The following is a 21,557-nucleotide window of genomic DNA, read 5'->3' as shown; positions in this document are numbered from 1 at the left end:
GAAATATTACCTAAATCTACCAATATTTATATTAGGTACTCTCCTTTCACAATGTAAAAGAAAAGTTCAGTTTACGGTTTCTTTGCTTGCATTCCCCAGTGCAAATTTTTCAGACAGCTATCTCAAATCAGATTAAAGAGACTATTTTGCAGCCTTAGCTGTAGTGTTCACTAAAGTTTAATCCTACAGTACTTTTAAAAAAAGCAGGAGCAGAGGTATAACTACTTGTCCCTTGTTTTAACCATTTCTTTCTTCCTCTTATAAGGACATCTTCTTGTTTTCTCCTACTCTCCTGTGTTTTTTCTATTTTTAAAGAAAATTGAAAACTTGATCAGACAGAGCCTATGCCAGTGGGTCACAAATTTGGACTTTAAACTATTGCTTCGTGTAACATTGAAACTTTATAGTCTAATGGTTAAAACACTGCAGCAGTAGACTTCTGCTTTTAACAAAAATTGTTAGTTTGCTATGGCCTACTATAGGCTAAGTAAAAAAGCTAGTAAGAGACAGGCAAAAACTATTAAAATCAAAAAGTTTTATTATTTGTGTTCCTTCCATTTAAATAGTATCCAGACAGCTTACATCTAAAATTTGAGAGGATAGGAGAAAATGACAGCTGGAATAACTCTTTACCATGTTCCAGTTGTCAAATTTTTTGCATAATGGTACTTTTAATTAGAAATTCAGATACATAACATACTAGGGGTACTAGTAACCTTTGCTGCTATTATTAATCATTATAAAAGAGTTTAAGTGTACCTGATGCTATATAAAATAAGAGCTGTGCAAGTCAAACTATGGGTTCCTGTCTCTTAATGGCTTACTAGCAGGAGCTACAAGCTGCACAGGACAACATATAATGACTGGAAAGCTTCACAAAACAGATGGATTTGGGGGAAGGGGAGTAGATAACCAGAAGAGTGCAATTCTGTCATGTGGAACAGATAAAAGAGTCAGGAATGTACTAAAGAGTGGATAGAGAGAGGCAGTGTAGATGAGTAAAGATATAAGCAGAAGCTGAGTTTGCTTTTCATTTTAGCCCAAGATTTTTAAAAAAGATTAATTTTAGCCACTTGAATAAGTAGCCTGAATGTTAAAAGTGCAGCATGCCCAGCAGCTCCCATTTGCTTCAAATGAGTGCTCAGCATTTTGAAAAGCAGGCCGCCACTTCAGGTGCCTAAATATGGATTGAAGAACCTAACTTTAGGCCCCCATTTTTAAAATATTGGCCCTGCTATGGCTGTATCTTCCAGCAACTTATGAAAGTCTTGAAACAGCAGTCAACCTCCTATTTTAGCTGAGTGCTGCTTCCTGACTGCCTTCTCCATTACATATGTCAGCAGTAAATGGATCAGTGTTTCTGTCTAAAATCTCATCAGGTTTCCCAGGTATTTCACTAGCTAACCTGTCTTTCTCTTCTTCTGGTTCGTCTTTGTTCGCTGACTGGATTGGCACCTCTCTGACTTCCTCTGCCAGAGAAGTTATCGCTTTTTCTAGTGATACCACCAGTTCATCCCTCAATTCATCTTCAGATTCTTCAAAGTTCCTACATGTTTAAACAGAGAAAATGGATGTTAGTAAAATGTGTCTGTTATTAGCTGTCCTGGTCTCAAAGCCCATAAGGTCTCCATTTTAAAAAAAAATTGTTTTGTGAGGAGTATAAAAGCTGGGTATGAATTTTAAATATTTTCCTGCCCCCATTCCTCCATCCTGTTAAGCTCCACTAAAACTACAATGTAAATGATACGGAGACAGCCAATTTTATCATTATTGTATCTGCATTTTTCTATACTAATGGTGTAGTATAGATGCCATTAGTATTGGCATCTTCATGAACTAATTTAAGTTGACCTAATTCTGTAGTTTAACAAGATGTAAAATCCAATTTGACTGCTAATAACTTGCTCTGTTTAATTACACTGTGAAAAATCTAAAGGTACAGAATTTTTTTTAAGCAACTTAGCCTGCTGGGCCAATTTTCTTAAGAGAAGGAATCTGTCCGTTCATAGCTTTTCCCTCTTCTGGAGTAACTTGACTTAAGTTACCTTATCCACATCAGTGACTTACGTGTCATCATCATCCGATCTTGGCTCAAGTCTGTTTTCATCGGTATCGATAGTGGAGCCTGCTTCTGCATTATCTTCCTTACTCTCTTTTGGCGGCCAGGGTGACAGTGTCCCTGCTGGAGAGTGGAGGAGAAAGATATCTGATAAATGTACATAAAATATCTAAAACCACTACAGAAATTCTTGGAAAGGATTTTGTTCAAATCACAACAGTGCAAACACCAGACTTCACTAATAGCCATTGTTGCTGTTCGTAGAAATATTTAGATAGTTCTAGCTCCCTAATCGTGTTTACTTTCCAACACAAAACCTATGGGGTGGGAGGGCAACGCAGATCTGAAAGTTCAAGGAAGACTGAATTTTTAAAAGTTGCCAGGGTATTGATTAAGGGCCTTATTCTGCAAATAATCCAACTGGAATGAATATGACTACTTGGGTAGCAAGGTATTTAATGTGAGCAAAGGAGGCAAAATTGGGTCTTAAGTCTGGTTTATTAGACTTAATCGCTAAAAGATAAATCAGCTAAAAATTTGTGATCCTATTACAGCACTTGGTCTATGGCTTGTTGAATATGGGTAGTGAGGTCTTAGTTTGGTTCAAATTTCTTAAAAGAGGTATATCTATGGGGAGAGAATAATATGGTCAGGATGGGGTAGTTTTTAAAATAGCCTGATGTGCTAAGAGAGCACATGCATGTTAGTTAGTTAGCTAGGGAGTGTTGATTGTGCAACTTCAAATGAAAGAATTTTCCCTGTAATCCATTTAGCAGGCTTGTGTTTGACACATGCAATTGAGCTGGTTTTAAAGGCCTGTATCTAATTCCATGTTCAGTTAATTTGCATTGGAGCATGCAAAACATACTAATTTCCAGTTGCACTAATTACGTGATGAACATTGTTTTACACTTACTTTTTGGCAATGTGCACTGTAACTTTGCGTTGGGTTTTTTTCTTTTTAAATCACCCTAACAGTATGCTGCAACCTAACTGATTAGGGCTCAATGCAGATGTCTTATATATGGAATTGTACCATGTTCGATCATGTAAAGTCAGTGATTGTGCTTTTGCCATCACATGCTGTACCTTGTAGAAGATATATCCAAAAACAGGATGCAGCTAGTAATGTATGGAAGATTTTCTTATGTCTTGGGAAAGTGTTTTGAAAAATGTTCATTGCCAGAGATGGCTCTCTCTAAAGTAATAGTGTCTGAATTCCCATTCTAGTCCAGTTCTTGTCCCCTGACAAAGTGAAACTGATAAATATATCAAAATAACGCGGGATAGAAAAAATGTGCTAGCTTTGTGAAGTTGGTAAGCTGCAAAAATTCAGTGGCAGTCATAATACCATCTGGATCCCCCTAGCTCTAAAATACTAACCATCTACTAAATGATTGAACCCTTCTCTTCAGTCTTAATAGTTTGCCAAGTGGTTAAAAGATTTTTGTTTCACAAGTCCTCTACCAAACTACAATAAGAACAATATAATCAAAGAAAAACTCCGTCTGGATATGTTGGACATCTTATGTCTCTTTCCACTCTTGAGATATCTCATTTCCATTTTCATTATCAAAATACAGAGTAAAATTCTTCAGAGGACTCATCCTATAATTTACAGTAACAAATATCCTACCAGATTCCTCTTCAGTCCAGCCAAAGGAGTCATTAGATAGTTCTGCTTTCGCTAAGATACTCAGCAGTGTGCCAGGTGCTTCTTGTTTCCACTGTTTCCTGTTTTCTGGGGTTTCTTCAGGTACGACAACCACCTGGCCAGCTAGGAAACATGAGGAGCATCAGGTTGCTGCATGTGATAAAACGTGAATGTGACTTGGCGTTACTGCCATGTTCCCTTGCCAACTTAAAAGATTTTCATTTTTATAGTGGAGTTTCTCATTTCTTTGGCTCCTTAAGTAGCCAATTGCTTTCCTTGTGGGATTTTCCTTCTCCAAGCAGACTGCTTTATCTGCAGTATTTGATCTGACTGGTATTGCAAGGAAGGCCTGCTTCTGGAGTATTTGCCACCAAAGTTTCTAATGATCAGATAACACCATTGTTTCTAATACTCAAAAATAATAAACACTTTGTCCTCACTATAAAGTATCTGTGCAAGAATAACTACATTTTCATTAAAGCAAAATAGCCTTCTACAATTCAGACCTTGTGTAAGCAGGTGCAACTCCATTGACTAATTCCTGATTTCTTTCTCATAGTCCATTACAGGCTGAGAAAGCTGCAGAGGAGGTGTCCCTGAGATATGTCATCAAAGGTGGAATGAAACACAAAAGGGATGGTGTGGTCCCTAAACCCATGTAAAGGGGAAAAGAGCAAACATGGTTTAGCTCCAATCCCTGGGGCTAATGGAAGCCTTTCCATGCCAGTTGTAGGCATGTGTACAAATCCCTTGGAGGATCTCCATTAAGAAACCTGCATGTGGAAGGGAAGTGAAGCCAGCACATAGTGTAGTGGTGGTGGTCTTCCCTGGGGATAGACAAGGAGCTACAGGATGGTGCTGTGCTTCTCTTATAGATCCCTGAGCTCCATCTATCCTGTCACTAATCCCTGCCGCTGGAGGAGAGAAGGCAGAAGGTCTGCAAGTCCTAAGTGAGACTGCTGCTATCTTTGCCCTCTTGTGAGTGTTTCGGGTGGGGGGAGGACATAGCTCACTGTTGTTATTTATTGAGTGCCATAGTGGAGTTTGGCCCTGTACACACAGAGGAGTCTGCCAGAACAAGCTTACAGTCAAAATTAGACCTAAATAATACAGCTCATGCATAATACACTGAACAAAGGTTTAATCTAAGAGTGGCACAGATATTCTTTTCTACAACAGTAAATAGCAAGCCCCTGGACAACTAGGGATTAACAAAGCTCTCAGGGCAGTTCCATGACATTCCCTTCTGCTGGAAGAATGGTGGCTATAATATTGTTTCTTTACAATGTGGAGTTTGGATATTAAAGGAAGAGGAAAATCCTCAGTGTGCTGATATGGAGGGCCCCCCAGGAAAATATTTAGGCCAGGCTTTAGTTGGGCCTCAGCCCAACAGTCAATATTAGCTGTGCAGTTTTTCACCCACAATTAAATATGATTAAATTGCATCCACAACTGCACTTGTCTAAAAACCTGCTTTTAATTGTGCTTGCAATTCTGGAGGTCATTGTGAAAACTAAGGCCATAGGGCCACCTTCTGTCTTTCCCAGTGGCAGTCCCTGCAGACATTCTTGCTGAGTCCAGGCGCCCATGGCAGAGTTGACACACACAGAGAACTAGTATCAGAACAGCCTACTCTGAAAAGATGGATCACAACAGGCACTCTTCCATGTGACAGCATATTTCTGTGTGTCTGTGCAGAAACAGGAGAAGGACCATGACTCCATCCCCACCCCACTCTTGGGTGCTGTTGCTGATAGACATCCCTGGTCCCTGAGTGCCAGGAACACAAGGCCCAAGACTGTGGTTATCCCTTGTGCACATTTGCAAGGTGGGAGAGAGCTTCTTGCACCTTTTCCCAGCCTGTACACCCATGCAGGGCAAGCCACAGTCTAGCTCATATGATAAAGCACTAGTTAAGCACTAATGATGATAACACCAACCTCTTTTTAGTGCTTTTCATCAGTAGATCTCAAAGCACTTTACAAAAGGTGGAAAGTAGCATTATCCCCATTTTACACACGTTAGAACAAATGGAAAATTATTATTACATCCTTCGGTTGAACATATGCGATAACCTCAATTATCATGACAAACTCCGGTAATAATAGCACAGCAGATCTCATGAATATTCTGCTGTGAAACTCCCAAATCAAAACACTGTTTAAATGTCTATAACCAGTCTGGCTGGATTAAGTTAGTCTTTGTCTACACACAGTAAAAAACAACAAATTCATACCAAGTTCACTTTCAGCCATTGTAGGGCAGACAGATGTGACATCTGCCTCAGCTAGAAAATCCAGGAGAGTCTGTGGGACTCTAACTTGCCATTGTTTTCTGATTTCCATGGCATTATCTATATTGCCAGCCTCTAAGGGAAAGAAAAGAACAAATAAATATTTCAATGCCCTTCAAACAGATTTTACTGTGATTCTAACGCTTACTCTGACATACTGGTATATTGGAAACAAATCCTGTAAACAAGGATCCATCAGATGTTATGATAGGAGTCACTGACTGAATTTAAGTGAGTGTAACTACTAATTAATTTCCAAGTCAATATATTCACTTGCCCTGTGCTTCCCTGAGTAATACCTGCTTCTGGAGAGCAAAGTTCTTCCAAAGATTTTTGTGTGTAATCTTCATAGATCTTCATCCATTTCTCCTTAAGATTCTCACCATCCTCAAAAGTTAACGTCTCATTAAGTTTATCTAGTTCCTGAAACAAAACAGATTTTAGTAAGAAACAGAACACAAACATTGGGCAGTCACTTAATTCCCATTTTTATTGATTTTTTTCAAATGTTTTCAGGTGGACAGGTAGATTGAAACAGTGACACAACATGAAAAGTGATAATGCAGCAGGAGTTTCAGAATACACATGATTATTTGTAAAACACTGGTTTGCAAGAGGCTTTCCAAACATGTAGGAAGACAAGCTGGTAGAATGGTGCCTAATAAATAATATGCGTTATTTTGAAAATGCGTTCTACTTTCAGATGTTAGGGTTTTTAAAACACATAACCATATCACTCTCCCTATATATTCTAAAGTGTCATTTCAATTTCTTCCAAAAGTGTATAATTCACTGTTGTATTATTCCTGCTTTGTGCTTAGAATCATAGAAGATTAGGGTTGGAAGAGACCTCAGGAGGTCATGTAGTCCTACCCCCTGCTCAAAGCAGGACCAATCCCAACTAAATCATCCCAGCCAGGGCTTTGTCAAGCTGGGACTTAAAAACCTTTAAGGATGGAGATTCCACCATCTCCCTCGGTAACCCATTCCAGTGTTTCACCACCCTCCTAGTGAAATAGTTTTTCCTAATATCCAACCTAGACCTCCTCCACTGCAACTTCCTCCTAGTTCTGTCATCTGCCACCACTGAGAACAGCCTACCTCCATCCTCTTTGGAACCCCCTGTGACGCAGCAGGGAGGGGGGAGTGTTGACCTGGAAATGTGGCAGGGGAGTTTCAATGGGAGACCTGAGAGCCTGTAACCTGAGCCGGGACGGGGAGGTAACACCTCTACCCAGGAATGTGAACAGAGGCTGCAGGAGGGAGCCTGCTAAGGGGGGGTTTAGTTTCAGTTTGGTGCTGGGTGGTGGAACACAGGGAACCCCAGGGCTGGGGTCTAAGCTCCCTGCTCCCCCAGAAGGACTTGACTGAGGGGTCCTGGTTGTACCCACAAGCTCTGTTTGAGACTGTGTCCCTGTTGTCCAATAAACCTTCTGTTTTACTGGCTGGCTGAGAGTCTCAGTGAATCCCAGGAAGAGGGGTGCAGGGCCTGGACTCCCCCATACTCCGTGACACCCCCCTTCAGGTAGTTGAAGGCTGCTATTAAATTCCCCCTCACTCTTCTCTTCTGCAGACTAAATAAGTCCAGTTTCCTCAGCCTCTCCTTGTAAGGGTCCAGAAATGCTATGAACTTTTGAATTCTATGGAACAACCACCAACTCAAAACAACAGTAGCTAGTAGCTCCAAAAGCAGCCATTGACATGTTCCAGAAATACTCAAAGGCACCTTATTAAAGTAATTTATAAGGCAAATTTGGAGTTTGCAAACTAAATCACTTTTGAGATATGATATTCCCCAAAAAAAATTTTACAAAAGTAAAATTACTCTGAGCTTTCGTCCTTTTGTTTCTGATTAGGGCTGTCGATTAATCGCAGTTAACTCACGTGATTAACTCAAAAAATTAATAGCGATTAAAAAAATTAATCACAATTAATTGCACAGTTAAACAATAGAATACCAACTAAAATTTATTAAATATTTTTGGATGTCTTTCTACATTTTCAAATACACTGGACCCTCGCTAGAATGTGGGATTTGGGATCCATGCGTGGTACCGTGTTAACACGGGGACCGCGTTAAAATGAATTGCAATGAAAGTAATTAAATTTGGGATCCATGGCCAAGACCGCGTTATATGCAAATTTGCACTATGTAGATGCGCCCTCTAGCAAGGATCCGGTGTATATTGATTTCAATTACAACACAGAATACAAAATGTACAGAGCTCTCTTTATATTATTTTTATTACAAATATTTGCACTGTAAAAATGATAAAGAAATAATATTTTTCAGTTCACTTCATACAAGTACTGAAGTGCAATATCTTTATTGTGAAAGTGCAACCTACAAATATAGGGTTTTTTTTGGTTACATAACTGCACTCAGAAAGCAAAACTATGTAAAACTTTAGAGCCTACAAGTCCACTCAGTCCTACTTCTTGTTCAGCCAATCACTAAGACAAACAAGTTTGTTTACATTTACGGGACAAAATCCTGCCTGCTTTTTATTTACGTCACCTGAAAGTGAGAACAGGCATTTGCATGGCACTTTTGTAGCCGGCATTGCAAGGTATTTATGTGCCAGATATGCTAAACATTCGTATGCCCCTTCATGCTTCGGCCACCATTCCAGAGGACATGCTTCCATGCTGATGATGCTCATTAAAATAAAAATGTGTTAATTAAATTTGTGACTGAACTCCTTGGGGGAGAATTGTATGTCTCCTGCTCTGTTTTACACGCATTCTGCCATATACTTCATGTTACAGCAACCTCGGATGATGACCCAGCACAGGCACTTCAACTGCAGATTTGACAAAACGCAAAGAAGGTACCTATGTGAAATTTCTAAAGATAGCTTCAGCACTCAACCCAAGGTTTAAGAATCTGAAGTGCCTTCCAAAATCTGAGAGGGATGAGGTGTGAAGCATGCTTTCAGAAGTCTTAAAAGTGCAACACTCCAATGCGGAAACTACAGAACTGAACCACCAAAAAAGAAAATCAACCTTCTGCTGGCGGCATATGACTCCAGATGATGAAAACGAATATGCATCGGTCCGCACTGCTTTGGATTGTTATCGAGCAGAACCCATCATCGGCATGGACATGTCCTCTGGAAAGGTGGTTGAAACTTGAAGGGACATATGAATCTTTAGTGCATCAGGCATGTAAATATCTTGCAACACTGGCTACAACAGTGCCATGCAAACACCTGTTGTCACTTTCCGGTGACATTGTAAACAAGAAGCAGGCAGCATTTATTTCCTATAAATGTGAACAAATTTGTTTGTCTGAGCGATTGGCTGAACAAGAAGTAGGACTGAGTGGACTTGTAGTTTCTAAAATTTTACTTTATTTTATTTTTGAGTGCAGTTATTTTTTTGTATATAATTCTACATTTGTAAGTTCAACTTTCATGATAAAGAGATTGCACTACATTATTTGTATTAGGTGAACTGAACAATACTATTTCTTTTGTTTTTTACCGTGCAAATATTTGTAATAAAAATAATAAAATAATGTGAGCACCGTACACTTTGTATTCTGTGTGGTAATTGAAATCAATATGTTTTAAAATGTAGAAAACATCCACAAATATTTAAATAGTATTCTATTCTTTAACAGTGCGACTCATCACGATTCATCTTTTTAATTGCACAATTCATCGCGATTAATTTTTTTATTCACTTGACAGCCCTATTTCTGATTAATGCTTTATCCAATCACCATCAAATTTCCCCCTCCAAAAATCTTCCTCTGGCAGATGATCATACATGTGCAATATCAAGTGGAATGTTTTCATTATAACAAAGGGAGGAGGAGGATTATGATGGAAACCTAGTTACAACTTAAATGATGGAGCTGCTATCATACCTTCAGACTACTAAAGCAAATGTGTTTTTAACAGAGCTACAACATACCTCTTCTTGCACAGTATCTTCCTCAGGAACACATGCATCTAAATTAATTTCAAATTTTACTCCTCCCTACAAAAAAGAATTTCACATACTTCATTAAAGTAGCTCATTAAAATCTATGCAGCTTAAAAGGGGCACTACAAACTCAAAAATTACTTTTCTATGAAAACTGTTTATCTATTGTTATTACGCCTGAAAAGATTAGAAAAAAAAATTTCCCTATTTGTTCACTTTGTTTATTTGGCAGCAATTTCTGTATAGTCAGTTTCAGTATGGTTAGTTTCCCATGTTTGTGTCTTTCACACAGCAACAGGGAAGGGGGAAAAAAGTTTTCAAAATTGAAAAATGTAGCAACAAAGATTTGCAGGTAGTTTCAGGGAAGTAGTAGTACTTAAAACTATTTTTAAAACACTTACTGAAATTGACAATGTCCCTATAAACGTAAGAGGGATAGCAATCTTTTAGATAGTTATTATATGATAATTATTGTTATGACAAGATGGCAAATGATTGTATGACAAGACTAGACAAGACGGCAATGTCAGAGAATTAAAGAAAAGCCCTATTAAATAACCGTCTAGTGCCCACTTTGCCATGCACACGATTGGTCTCTATTGTAGGTTCTCAAGAATCCTGTCCAATCCAAATTTTGAATACTTGCAGTGCCTGGTCTGCAATAACTTCCCTTAGAAGCCTTATTGCAATGCCTAATTGATATTATTGTTAGAAAAGTTTCCTGACATCTCATGTAAATTTTCATTTAACATTTCATCTGCTTCTATTATTCAAACAACAGTAGAGAGATACAGTAACACCTCAAAGATACAAACACCAGAGTTATGGACTGACCAGTCAACCAGACACCATGTGAAACCAGAAGTAACCAATCAGGCTGAAGCAGAGACCAAAAAAAGAAAAAGCAAATACTGTACTATGCCCATATTGCATCTTAAAGGTAGGCCCAGGCACATCTGGCTGCCTGTCCTCACCCACACCCCCACTCCCAGGGCAGCCACTTACACCAAGACACTGGGGCTGCCAGCTCAAGGAAGTCAGAGCCTGCAGAGCAGGAGCAGCGCTGGGGTCTGTGCAGCTTTCACACCCCCACACCCACACCTGGAGAGGGATGTGCTGTTTTTACCTCCATTCCCCAGGCTGGGAAGGGGACATGCTGTTTTCACACACAGGGCTGGAGAGGGGGGACAAGCTTGCAAACTCATGTGGGGCTGAGTAGGGAGCCCAGCTGCTGATGAATCCTGGCCTGGAGTGTCAGCTGCTGGATCTGGAGCCCAAACTGGGTTTTGTTCAGAGTTATGAACATTTCAGAGTTACGGACAACCTCCACTTCCAAGGTGTCAGTAACTCTGAGGTTCTACTGTAAGAGGTAATGACTTACAAAGGAAATGTTAATGGATTAACAGCCAGAGCTAACTTTGACTGAACCTGAATTCAATTGGAGTATTTTTATACAGTACTAGTGATAACTAAGAGGAGATATGATAACTGTGTAGAGTATCTAAAGTGTAGCTGTAGTTGTGTTAGTCCCAGGATATTAGAGACTCAAGTTAGGCAAGGTAGTATCTTTAATTGGACCAGCTTCTCTTGGTGAGAGAGACAAGCTGTCTAGCCACACAGAGCCCTTCTTCAGGTTGTCTCACCAAGAGAAGTTGGTCCAATAAAAGATATTACTTCACCCATCCTGTCTCTAGAGTATCTAATGGGAGTCACTATCAAGTTGAGGGCAGGGCTGTGTTATCATGCTATTTTCCTTGATGACCCTTTGCTCCCACAGAAATTCTTACCAGCAATCCATAGAGTAGCACTGGTGTTGACTTGTATGCAACCTGCTTTCTAGAGCTATCGTGGCATAGTGGGACCATCTGAGACAAACAGAGGAAAGCTATAAAGGAGAAGAAAATAGGGCAATGATCTCTATTACCTTTGTTTTATGTTTCTTTTCCAGGACTCTTCTCTCTTGCCAGTTCTGTAGTCTGATATGTTTCAAGTTTTCTTCAATATCCTTGAAGAAAAAAATAAAATGCTCATAAAGTTCAAAAAGTACAATTATACATCCACTCCTCAGAACCAGAGTATGTATAGACTATGTATAAAGTGTATGGTTTATGGTGTACATTTATTAATTGCTCTTTATAAATATTCTCCTAATTGCTTCACTGCTAATTGGAATGGAACAGCAAATAACTGCCAAAGTTAGCTGATTTGGCATAAAAAAAGAGTTAGGAAATTTTTCAAAAAGTGCAAACCTCTGATTTTTCAAACTCCCATATTTAAAGAATACTTTGTCAGATTACCCCAACAAACCAAACCCCTGCTCTGACACAGGACCAGTATAAGAAGTTTCAGATTCATCTAGTTCTAGTTTGAGAGGCAGTGAAAAATCAAGTTTAGAATTGTAATCTGGTTACAACCTTAACTGTGGAAAGACTAATTGCCTCCATAGTATCTTGTCTCATGATGGCACTTAAAATGTTATTTAATTATACCACTTCATTTTCCTACATCCAATGCCACAACATAGCTCTGTATTAGCTACTTGTCAAATAAACAAAAAAAATTAAGGGGTCAGGTGCGTCGCCATCTCCCTAATAAAATATCCAAACAATTTTCAGACTTTAGTTAACACGTGAAGCATAAGAAAACTCTCTCAAATACATGGAGGAAGTCAAGCAGGTGCTTAGCCCACAGATGCACTGTGCCATCTATTAGATGTGAAGAGAAAGGGTTTCTGTGCAGTTTTAATCTTGATTTCCCATAAACTGGCTGTGCCCTTGATTTAAATGGGCATTGAATCAGGTCCCAGATGCAAGTGGTTTCAATATACTCTGTTGTCTCTAGTAAAATGAAGTAAACTACCTGGGGCCAAGTCACGCCTTAGAATTACATAGGACCCTAGCATCTCCCATTCCAAAATGTGCATGTCTATTTTCCACCAATTCCCCTGTTGCAACTCCCTGATAACCATCCTATAAAAAGAAATAGTCAAACTCCCAAAACAGCCAAAAAATCCTCTCCCCAGCCCAAGTAACTGGGCTAGCTCATTGCTGCAGAACTCTCTGGGGTCTGGAAACGCGAGAATGGAGCCACTCTTCAGCTGCTAGTCCCCGCTAAGAACTGGGGTTGGTTTGCCAGCCCTTGGTGAGGAAGAAGTGGAGGATCTATGCTACAGGGGATACTCTGGCCCTACGTCTCTTCCTGGCCAAGAAGTCCCAATGGAATTTGGCTCTAACTCACTCCCTGTGCAGCCTCTGCAAGTGTTGCTCCTCCACAGCAAAACTGAACCTGCTAGCTCTGCACGGAGTCATCCACACCCATGAAGATCTGCCCCTGTGAGTGGATTCCACTGCATGCCACTTTTAAAGCATGAAAAAAGGAACAGATTTCTTTAAATAAAGCAAAAGTACACCACAGTAAAAGCTGGGGAGAAACAACATTGATCTGAACAAACCAGGACCAAAAGAGAGAAAATTCTCAGGCTTAGACATAAAATAAACATAGGGAAATAAAATCTCACATGCAGTAAAAAGTGACTCTATCAGATGTAAGTTATTTTTCATGTGTTCCTTATTTCCTTGACTATTACTTCTCAGAGTTCTCAGAGAAATAGACTAGAGGTGTGTAGGATCACATTAACTTATTGTACTTTAGTTAGTTTGTGGTAATGTGTTCAAACTCTATTATACAATGTTGGTACCTGGACTGGTTCTTCTCTTCTTCCAGGAGTATCTTTTGGATCGGGCTGGCACCCAGCATTCCCTTGTTTCACAAGATAAGTTTTGTCTTTTATTTGCGGTTTCTCCTAAAGGATATATTTACAAAATGCTTGTTTCAGTTACTGGGTAAATTGGATATTGGCTTTAAATGAACACTTCTGGAACTGTGTAGGGGGGAGTTGTTACCTGCAGTACTCCTGCTTTGAATCTAAGTTCTTTTACATCACTGTGGTACTGTTGCCGAATTTTCTGTAATTGTTTCAGGTATTCCTGGTAAACAGCACCAAGTTTAGAATATCATGCATGCAGTTTCCCTTAGAAACAACACTGGTTAAGAAAAAATAATACATGGACATCCAAATTATCTGTGTAACTATATATAGTAACATTGATTCTACCTTAATATTATTTTATTGTAGTTACATTTGTTTTAACAAATCAGTTTATTATTAACTAAATACATTAGCATGTAATTGTTGTGTACCCATATGAGAAGTAAATATTATTACTGTTTTATCAATCATTCAAAAGCATCATAGAACCAAGTACAGTTTATATAAAAAATATAAGTAACCTCCATTGATAACAATATATCGCGTAAGTAGCATCTCTAAATGTGGTAGTGAAGTGTGAAACTGGGAACAAAAACTAATAGAATAATACATCTTTTGGTTTGTGCACATGGGGACTCATTCTCCTCTCACGCTGTTTTTACAACAATGTAATTCTACTGACTTCAAAGGAAGTGAGATCAAAATCAGGACTGTGTTCTTTCTTATTGTTACTCAAATCAGCTTCTTGTACCAGGACCTTACCAGGTGGTGGCAGTGCTATACAACCTACATATGAATCCACCTAATACTGTACTTGTGGACAGGAGAAAGAGCATCATTTTTCACAAATGGAAAGTATACTTGCCAATTAGTAAAATAAAATGGCTCTGGCCAACTAAGATGAACATGTCTTATACCTCTTCTTTCATTTCATTCCTTCTAGCCAGATCCCTCTGATGGTCTTTGAGCTGCTCTTCCATCACTTCCTGATTCTGGATCTGGTTATGATGTGGGTCAGCAGAGGATGGTCGCAGTCCCTGTTGATATGCAAAAGATCATCTCCAGAGCAAAGGAATTTCCATTTAGAGATTTTCTCTTCTGAGTTCCCCCCCACACACACACACACCGCAATCAAAACTGGCATAAGTACAGTACATATTTCTGGAAGAAATAGTTACAATGGTATTTCGCATTAGGAGGTTTTTCTTACAATAAAAAGTAAAACCTTGAGAAGAAAATTGCGGAGTACATCAATTAAAACATTACAGTAGAGTTCCCTATTTGTCAGCACTATATTTTGATGTGAGAAAGACACAGGTTCATTTTCTGGATTGTCACTCATTTCCACTTTAGTGATTGTATTCTATATTCAGTTTATATTTACCAACTGCTTTTCCACTTTCATCTTGTATTGCTGGGCTTCGAGCTGTCTTTGAAGATACTCTGCGGGCCTGACAGAACACAATGACATTCAACTATGGTATTTTTGTTTACAACTTTCAGCAAATTATACGAACATGGAAGCTCCCTATATATACACACACCCAGAAATGTATTTGTTTACCAGAAGTTACTTCCTGAATTCTACCTATACTGTGCTAAATGTATAAAGAATGTACCATTGAGTAACCATATATTCACTTGACTGCTGTCCCTTTCCCTCCCCACTCCATCAATTATACCAATCTTCTGAAGTTTGAGAAATAGTATATGAACATGTTATTAAAAACAATACTGGTTTGTAATACATTCACACAAGAACCAAGAGTTAAAAGTTCCACGTTCAATCCAAAATGTTTCATTTTCTGAATTCTGTGTGCCTGTAACACCCTCACTTTGTATTAGCAGGGGTTTTCATAGAATTTCTTCTTCTTTTTTAGTTGCAAAACCATCAGCAGTCACTTGTAAGTTCCTTGGTCCTCAGTTATTTGGCATCATGCCTTCTGAATGCTACTGTCATTCAAAGAACCAAGCTCAACGTATTTTGCCCTTAACATCCTGAATTTAATCATCCTTAAACCGGGTATCCCAAATTCAGTCATCCTTAACTGAGATATCCCCAACCCTGCCTTCCTTGACCAAAACCTTATGACCCAGCCTACCTTAACTGAAGCCTCCAAAACAAGTCACTATTTAAATCTGGCATCCCTGAATCCCTAACCTGGTCTACCTTATGCAATGCTTCTTGAACACATCCATTTGTGACTAATGGACGGGCAGCCTCAGAAATAGGAGAACGCTTCCCACTGTGGGGCCTGAATGAGGAAGGCTGTGAAGTTTATAAACTTGCAGGAGAAAGGAACCTTTCTACGGAAGCTATAGTATAAGCTCTGCAGGAGGAAATCTCTCTGTGGCCTACCCTAACCCCAATCTCCAGGCGAGAGAACTGCATTGGTTCTGCTGGGTTTAGAGCCTTCTGAGCATTTGAGGTAGGGGTGGCAGGACAGAGGGGAAGAACAGCCTTTACCAATTAAAAAGCACATGTCCAGATAAGGGTAGTTTTATTTCTCCCACAATATTTGGACTGGGAGCTGCACGGAGATCTTGGACAAGTTTCTACAATGAACAGTTTTAAATGTCATGAAAATACATTCACAAGTGAATCTCTAGGTTGAATAGGGTAGATAGAAATGGGCATTTCATTTTTTCTTGTTGAATCATATGTAACACAAGAACTACATCAAAAGCTGAGCAGGAAAGGAACAACACAAAATGACTACTTCTACAGCTCAACATTGCTACATGATCAAAAAGATTGAGGAGTCAAGATATTGGTGATTCTTCAGTAATTAAATTGAGGGAAAAGGCTTACCACTCAGGTGGGGGTGGTGCAACTTGTCCTTTCTGTTTATAATATTCCTCGACTCTTTGGTTGATGTGAGAAAGGTCATCTTGTACATAAAGTCTCTTCTGCAAGTTGTCAAGTTTATCATAGTAATGACCATAATGTCCATGTACTCTGGCAGCTTCTGGCCTTTCTGCCATCTTAAATCTGGAGCGCCAATGCTGAAAATACATATAACAGGATGAAATTTCAAAGGTAATGAATGATCATTCTTAACCCAAGACATGATAAGCTGGATGCTAGATTTTATCCTCTGCACTAGTCACATTTTTAAGGCAAGTTCCATTCCCACTCCCCATTCTCAGTTAGGTGATAATACTAGCTGTCTACACTAGGACAACTTCCCCTAACCTTTTCACACCTCATCTAGAGGCTTCTTGAAGCACATTTTTCTTACTGCAGTCCTTTCCTGTCTACCCAATACTTCAACTCTCCTTATTCAGAGGCTCTCCTCATTGTGAGTCAGCCAACAGTTCTTTGTGCCTTTAAACTAGATACATTAGAGCCACTGTAATACATTTTATTCACATTGCTCTGAAGCCCTGAATGAATTCCAGGACTGGCTTATTAAGACACACTTTATCGTGAAACTTGGATATGAGGCAGCTCTATCTACACCTTTAACTATATTTCAGGAGTTACAAGGAGCAAGGTGGAACAAAAGGTTTAATTTCTAAGATATATACAATTTTGATAGAAAAAGATGCCGATAAAAAAACAACCCAGATGTAAAGATGGGAGAGGGATTTGGACAAAGAAATTGAGAAAGGGGATATATATCTTCAATTTGTATAGCTCAAAGATTTTTTTAACAAATATAAATTACTGTATAAATGGCATATGACTCCAGTTTAGATCCATCATATTTTTGCTAATAGGGAGGCCGCAGGGAAAGCGAAACATATTTGCACATGTAGTGCTTTTGTCCAGGAATTAGACAGTTTAAGGAATACATTATTAAAAAGATTAATCTCATGACAAAAAGCCAGCTTCCTAGAGATCCCTTGACAGGCTTACTTAATGCTCTGGAAAGGAGCTACATTTTAAACAGACCAAATTATTTTCTTTTTTTATTTTTAGCTGTTAGACTTTGTATTGAACTTTATTGGAAAAATGTGGCACGCCTTCCCCTTCTATGGAATTGTGGAATGGTAAAATATGGATTGTCCTTGTAGTGGAAAAACACAAGTACGTACACAAGAGAAGTGCCAGAAAGAGGATAGGTACTGTACTTAGAAATTGGTCACTTTTTCTAGCATACTCAGAAGAGGAGGGTTCCTCAACTGACAAGCCAGAATATTTAGCCAGGTTGTCTGAATATTAACCTGATCCTAAATAAGTAATATAATGTATTATACAGTTACATAATATGTTAACATTATATTTAGGGCCCTACCAATTTCAGTCATAGGATTTAAAAAATTGTAAATTTCATTATTTCAGCTATTTAAATCTGAAATTTTACAGTGTTGTAATTGTAGGGGTCCTGACCCAAAAAGGAGTTGTGGGGGGATCGCAAAGGTGTGTGTGGGCGGGGGGGGGGGAGCCTGCGGTAATGCTACCTTTACTTCTGCACTGCTGCTGGCAGCAGTACTGACTTCAGAGCTTGGCAGCTGGAGAGTAGCGGCTGCTGGCCAAGAGCCCTGCTCTGAAGGCAGAGCCGTCGCCAGCAGCAGCGCAGAAGTAAGGATGGCATGGTATGCTATTGCCACCCTTACTTCTGCACTGCTGCCTGCAGAGCTGGTCCCTCAGTCAGCAGCCAACGCTCTCCGGCCACCCTGCTCTGAAGGCAGCGCAGAAGTAAGGGTGGCAATACCGCAGCCCCCCTGCAACTCCCTTTGGGTCAGAACCCCCAATTTGAGAAACACTGCTCTCCCCCATGAAATCTGTATAGTATAGGGTAAAATCACACAAAAGACCAGAGTTCACAGTGGGAGACCAGATTTCTGGGTCCATGATGCATTTTTCATGACTGTGAATTTGGTAGGGCCCTAATTATATTGTAACTTTGCCTAAATAAGAAAAACACCGTGCTCCGAATTCTGCTCTCAGTTATGCCAGTGCAAACCTGGAGCAACTTCACTATGTCCATTGAATTGCTCTGGATTTACACCAGTATAACTGAGAGCAGAATTAAGCCTTATATCCTTCAAATGGGAAAAGACTCAGTTTCATTGCCTCCATTGCCAAATACTTTGAAATGCACTCCTGCCAATAATCCAAAATAGTCTTTTAAAAAGCAGATTTCTTTCATTTCAACCTGACTACACTTCAGAAAGGAATAAAGCTCTGTAAGTCTTGTAGGCACAGTACCTGGGCAATAGGTTGCTGGACTCTTGAAGGAGGTTTCCATTCATTACTATGTAATAATTCCTGTTTCTTGACAGGTGCCACCATCCTGGATCTTGGAGGATGATGGTCCTGGACTCTCACTTTTTGAAGTTTAGGAACTTATTTAACAATAAAAAATATAATTGTAATGGTAATTATTCCTATTGTTCTTATTACATAATAATTATAAACTGTAATAAAGTAATAAAGTGCATATGTCTAATACACACGGAACTGTCTAATACATATCCCTTTGGCCTTGTCTACACTACAAAGTTTTGTCGACAAAACAGTGAATGTGTACACTGTGATGCAACTTTTGGCAGCAAAAATGCCCTGTTTTGGTGACAAAATAAAACCACCCTGATGAGAGACATAAGCATTTTTGATCAAAATTTTTGTCGACAAAGTGCCAGTGTAAACACGACGCTTGATTTTAATCACTTTATTTGGCCTCCAGGAGGTGTCCCACAATGCAGTTTGAACTCCACTGACCCGCAGCCAGGTAAACAACCATCCCCCCCATCCCCTTAGAAGTTCCGGGAATTTTTGAAATTCCATTTCCTGTTTGCTCGGCATGGGGAGGTCTTATCACATCTTCTCAGATGACCATGGCAGGTTATCGCAGCAAACGCTCTCCTGCTTGGACCACTGCGGAGTTGCTGGATCTTATACTTAGTCTTGCCATGAGTGTAGGGGACTAGACCAGATGACCTCTCGAGGTCCCTTCCAGTCCTATGATTCTATGATCTGCACAGTATATTGGGGAGAGGAGGCTGTGCAGACCCAGCTGCGCTTGAGCCATAGGAATCTGGATATCTAAGGGCAGATTGCTCGAGGCTTGTGAGAAAAGGGCTATAATTGGGACACGCTGCAGTGCAGAGCGAAGACAAAGACACTGAGGCAGGCGTACCACAAGGCGAGGGAGGCAAACCATCACTCCGGTGCTGCATCTAAGACCTGCCAGTTCTATAAGGAGCTGGACGCTATCCTCGGTGGCGACCCCACCTCCATCGCCTAAAGCCCCATGGATACTTCGGCGGGCCTGGAGGCAGCGGAAAGAGGGCCTAACCCGGAGGATGACATTGTTGATGAAGAGGTGGAGTTAGACGACGATGCGGAGCTCCCAGCAGGGTCGCCCAGTGGGCCAGGCAGCCAGGAACTGTTCATCACTCCAGAGGTGTCTAGCCAGTCTTAGCAGTTGCTCTCTGGTGAGCAAGAAGCAGGAGAGGAGATGCCTGGTAAGTGGCTCTGGTTTGCGTAGCTCAGAAGTGGGTTCAGGGTACAGAAATGTACATGGCTGGCTGTGTTTCTGTGAGCTGGACATTTCCCTGTGTAGCTAATCAGTACAGGGGAACAAGGTGTTGATCCATGCCGAGATCTCACAGGAATCCTCCAGAGAGATCTCCAGGAAAGTTTCCTGGAGGTACTTGGTAATCCTCTGCCTCAGGTTCCTTGGCAGAGCTGCTTTGATCATTCCCCCATTGTAGAAAATTTTCCCATGCCATTCAGCAATCACTTGTGCAAGGACCAAAGCGGCACACAGGCGAGCAGCATAGGGACCAGGGCGGAAGCCACAAGCATGTAGTAGATGTACCCCCATTTCCCTGCTTACCCTCAGCAGTGAGATATCTGCTACAATGTGGAAAAGTGTGGGAGAATTTTAGAATGTTTTCCCTAGTTGGCTGCACCACAACCCTTGCAGAGTGAGTGCTCTTTTCCCCATGTAGAGCACCCCGCACCCAGCCAACGCTCACCATGCTTTGGGTGTTCACAAAGATATGTGCTTGCCAAGGGTCAGTGAGAAAGTGATTGTTATGTTACAAAAGGTGTATTTAACTGAAATGTTTCAAATCTGTGCGTGAATTTAACAATCATGCTTCTGTGCATTGTTCCTTCTGCTTCAGCAGATGTGGCCTTCAGGAACACCCCGCACACCCCGGATGAGTGTCTCTGCCAGATAAGAAAGCATCAAAGATGGAGCAAAGATGATGTGTTCTGGGAGGTACTGCAGTGCTCCAATGCAGAGAAAAGGGAATGCAAAGAGCAAAGGGAAGCCGAAAGGCAGGACAGAAAATAAAATCAGGAGTTTGTTAAGGACGCTACTGAGCGGGTGATTAAAGTCACGGAGGAGCAAACGCAGATGCTGAAGTCCTTAATAATGCTGAAGACTGAGCAGATCCATGCTTGGCCTCCCCTGCAGCACATTCAGAACTCTTTTTCCATGCCCCCCCAACTCAGCCTGCACGATCCTTTCCACCTTCTGGGACTTCTCAGTTTCCCATTCACTCCCTTTCATAATGATAGCTGTTAGGATATAGATATTCAGGCCTGTCTGTAAAGGCCTATACTCTAAGAATTTAGGTGTATTCTTATCACTTGGCTAGTTATAGAGGTATAAAAGAAAGAATCAAAATCACTGTCTGCCGGTGTAAGGTCCTTCTCTTACTGTGACAGTCTGAGGCCCTGTTCTTAGGCTAAGGCCTTTGGCTAAGCAGCAGAGGCAGCCATAAGCTGGGAAGCGATCGGTCACATCCTCACATTCCAACCTAGTCACATTGACAGAAGGTGCTATTGGCCTGTTAGGAATACAATCCTGTCCTGATAATGCCTATCACCTCCAGAGAAAGGGAAGTGCCTAGAAGATATAAAAGGAAACTTAGTTTGATAGCA

At 40.3% G+C, this 21,557-nt stretch overlaps 1 protein-coding gene across 1 annotated transcript in view; it reads right to left on the bottom strand.

Annotated features, from left to right (window-relative positions):
• Window positions 1-515: 515 nt before the first annotated feature.
• The window catches only part of NEK5 (NIMA related kinase 5), a 42,347-nt gene continuing 21,305 nt past the window's right edge, over window positions 516-21,557 (bottom strand). The window contains exons 11-23 of the mRNA XM_037893051.2: window positions 18,867-19,003; window positions 16,521-16,714; window positions 15,093-15,159; window positions 14,626-14,745; window positions 13,842-13,925; window positions 13,637-13,741; window positions 11,864-11,944; window positions 9,928-9,993; window positions 6,306-6,429; window positions 5,950-6,081; window positions 3,696-3,836; window positions 2,068-2,182; window positions 516-1,546 (exon numbers count right to left, since the gene is read on the bottom strand). Coding sequence (XP_037748979.2) covers window positions 1,294-1,546; window positions 2,068-2,182; window positions 3,696-3,836; window positions 5,950-6,081; window positions 6,306-6,429; window positions 9,928-9,993; window positions 11,864-11,944; window positions 13,637-13,741; window positions 13,842-13,925; window positions 14,626-14,745; window positions 15,093-15,159; window positions 16,521-16,714; window positions 18,867-19,003 — 1,619 coding nt within the window. The 3' untranslated portion in view covers window positions 516-1,293. The remainder of the gene's footprint in view (window positions 1,547-2,067; window positions 2,183-3,695; window positions 3,837-5,949; window positions 6,082-6,305; window positions 6,430-9,927; window positions 9,994-11,863; window positions 11,945-13,636; window positions 13,742-13,841; window positions 13,926-14,625; window positions 14,746-15,092; window positions 15,160-16,520; window positions 16,715-18,866; window positions 19,004-21,557) is intronic.

This window comes from Chelonia mydas, chromosome 1 (assembly GCF_015237465.2).
Source record: "Chelonia mydas isolate rCheMyd1 chromosome 1, rCheMyd1.pri.v2, whole genome shotgun sequence".
Lineage (NCBI taxonomy): Eukaryota > Metazoa > Chordata > Testudines > Cheloniidae > Chelonia > Chelonia mydas.
The sequence above is the reverse complement of the archived record's forward strand: the minus strand, read 5'-3'. Positions and strand labels throughout refer to the sequence as shown.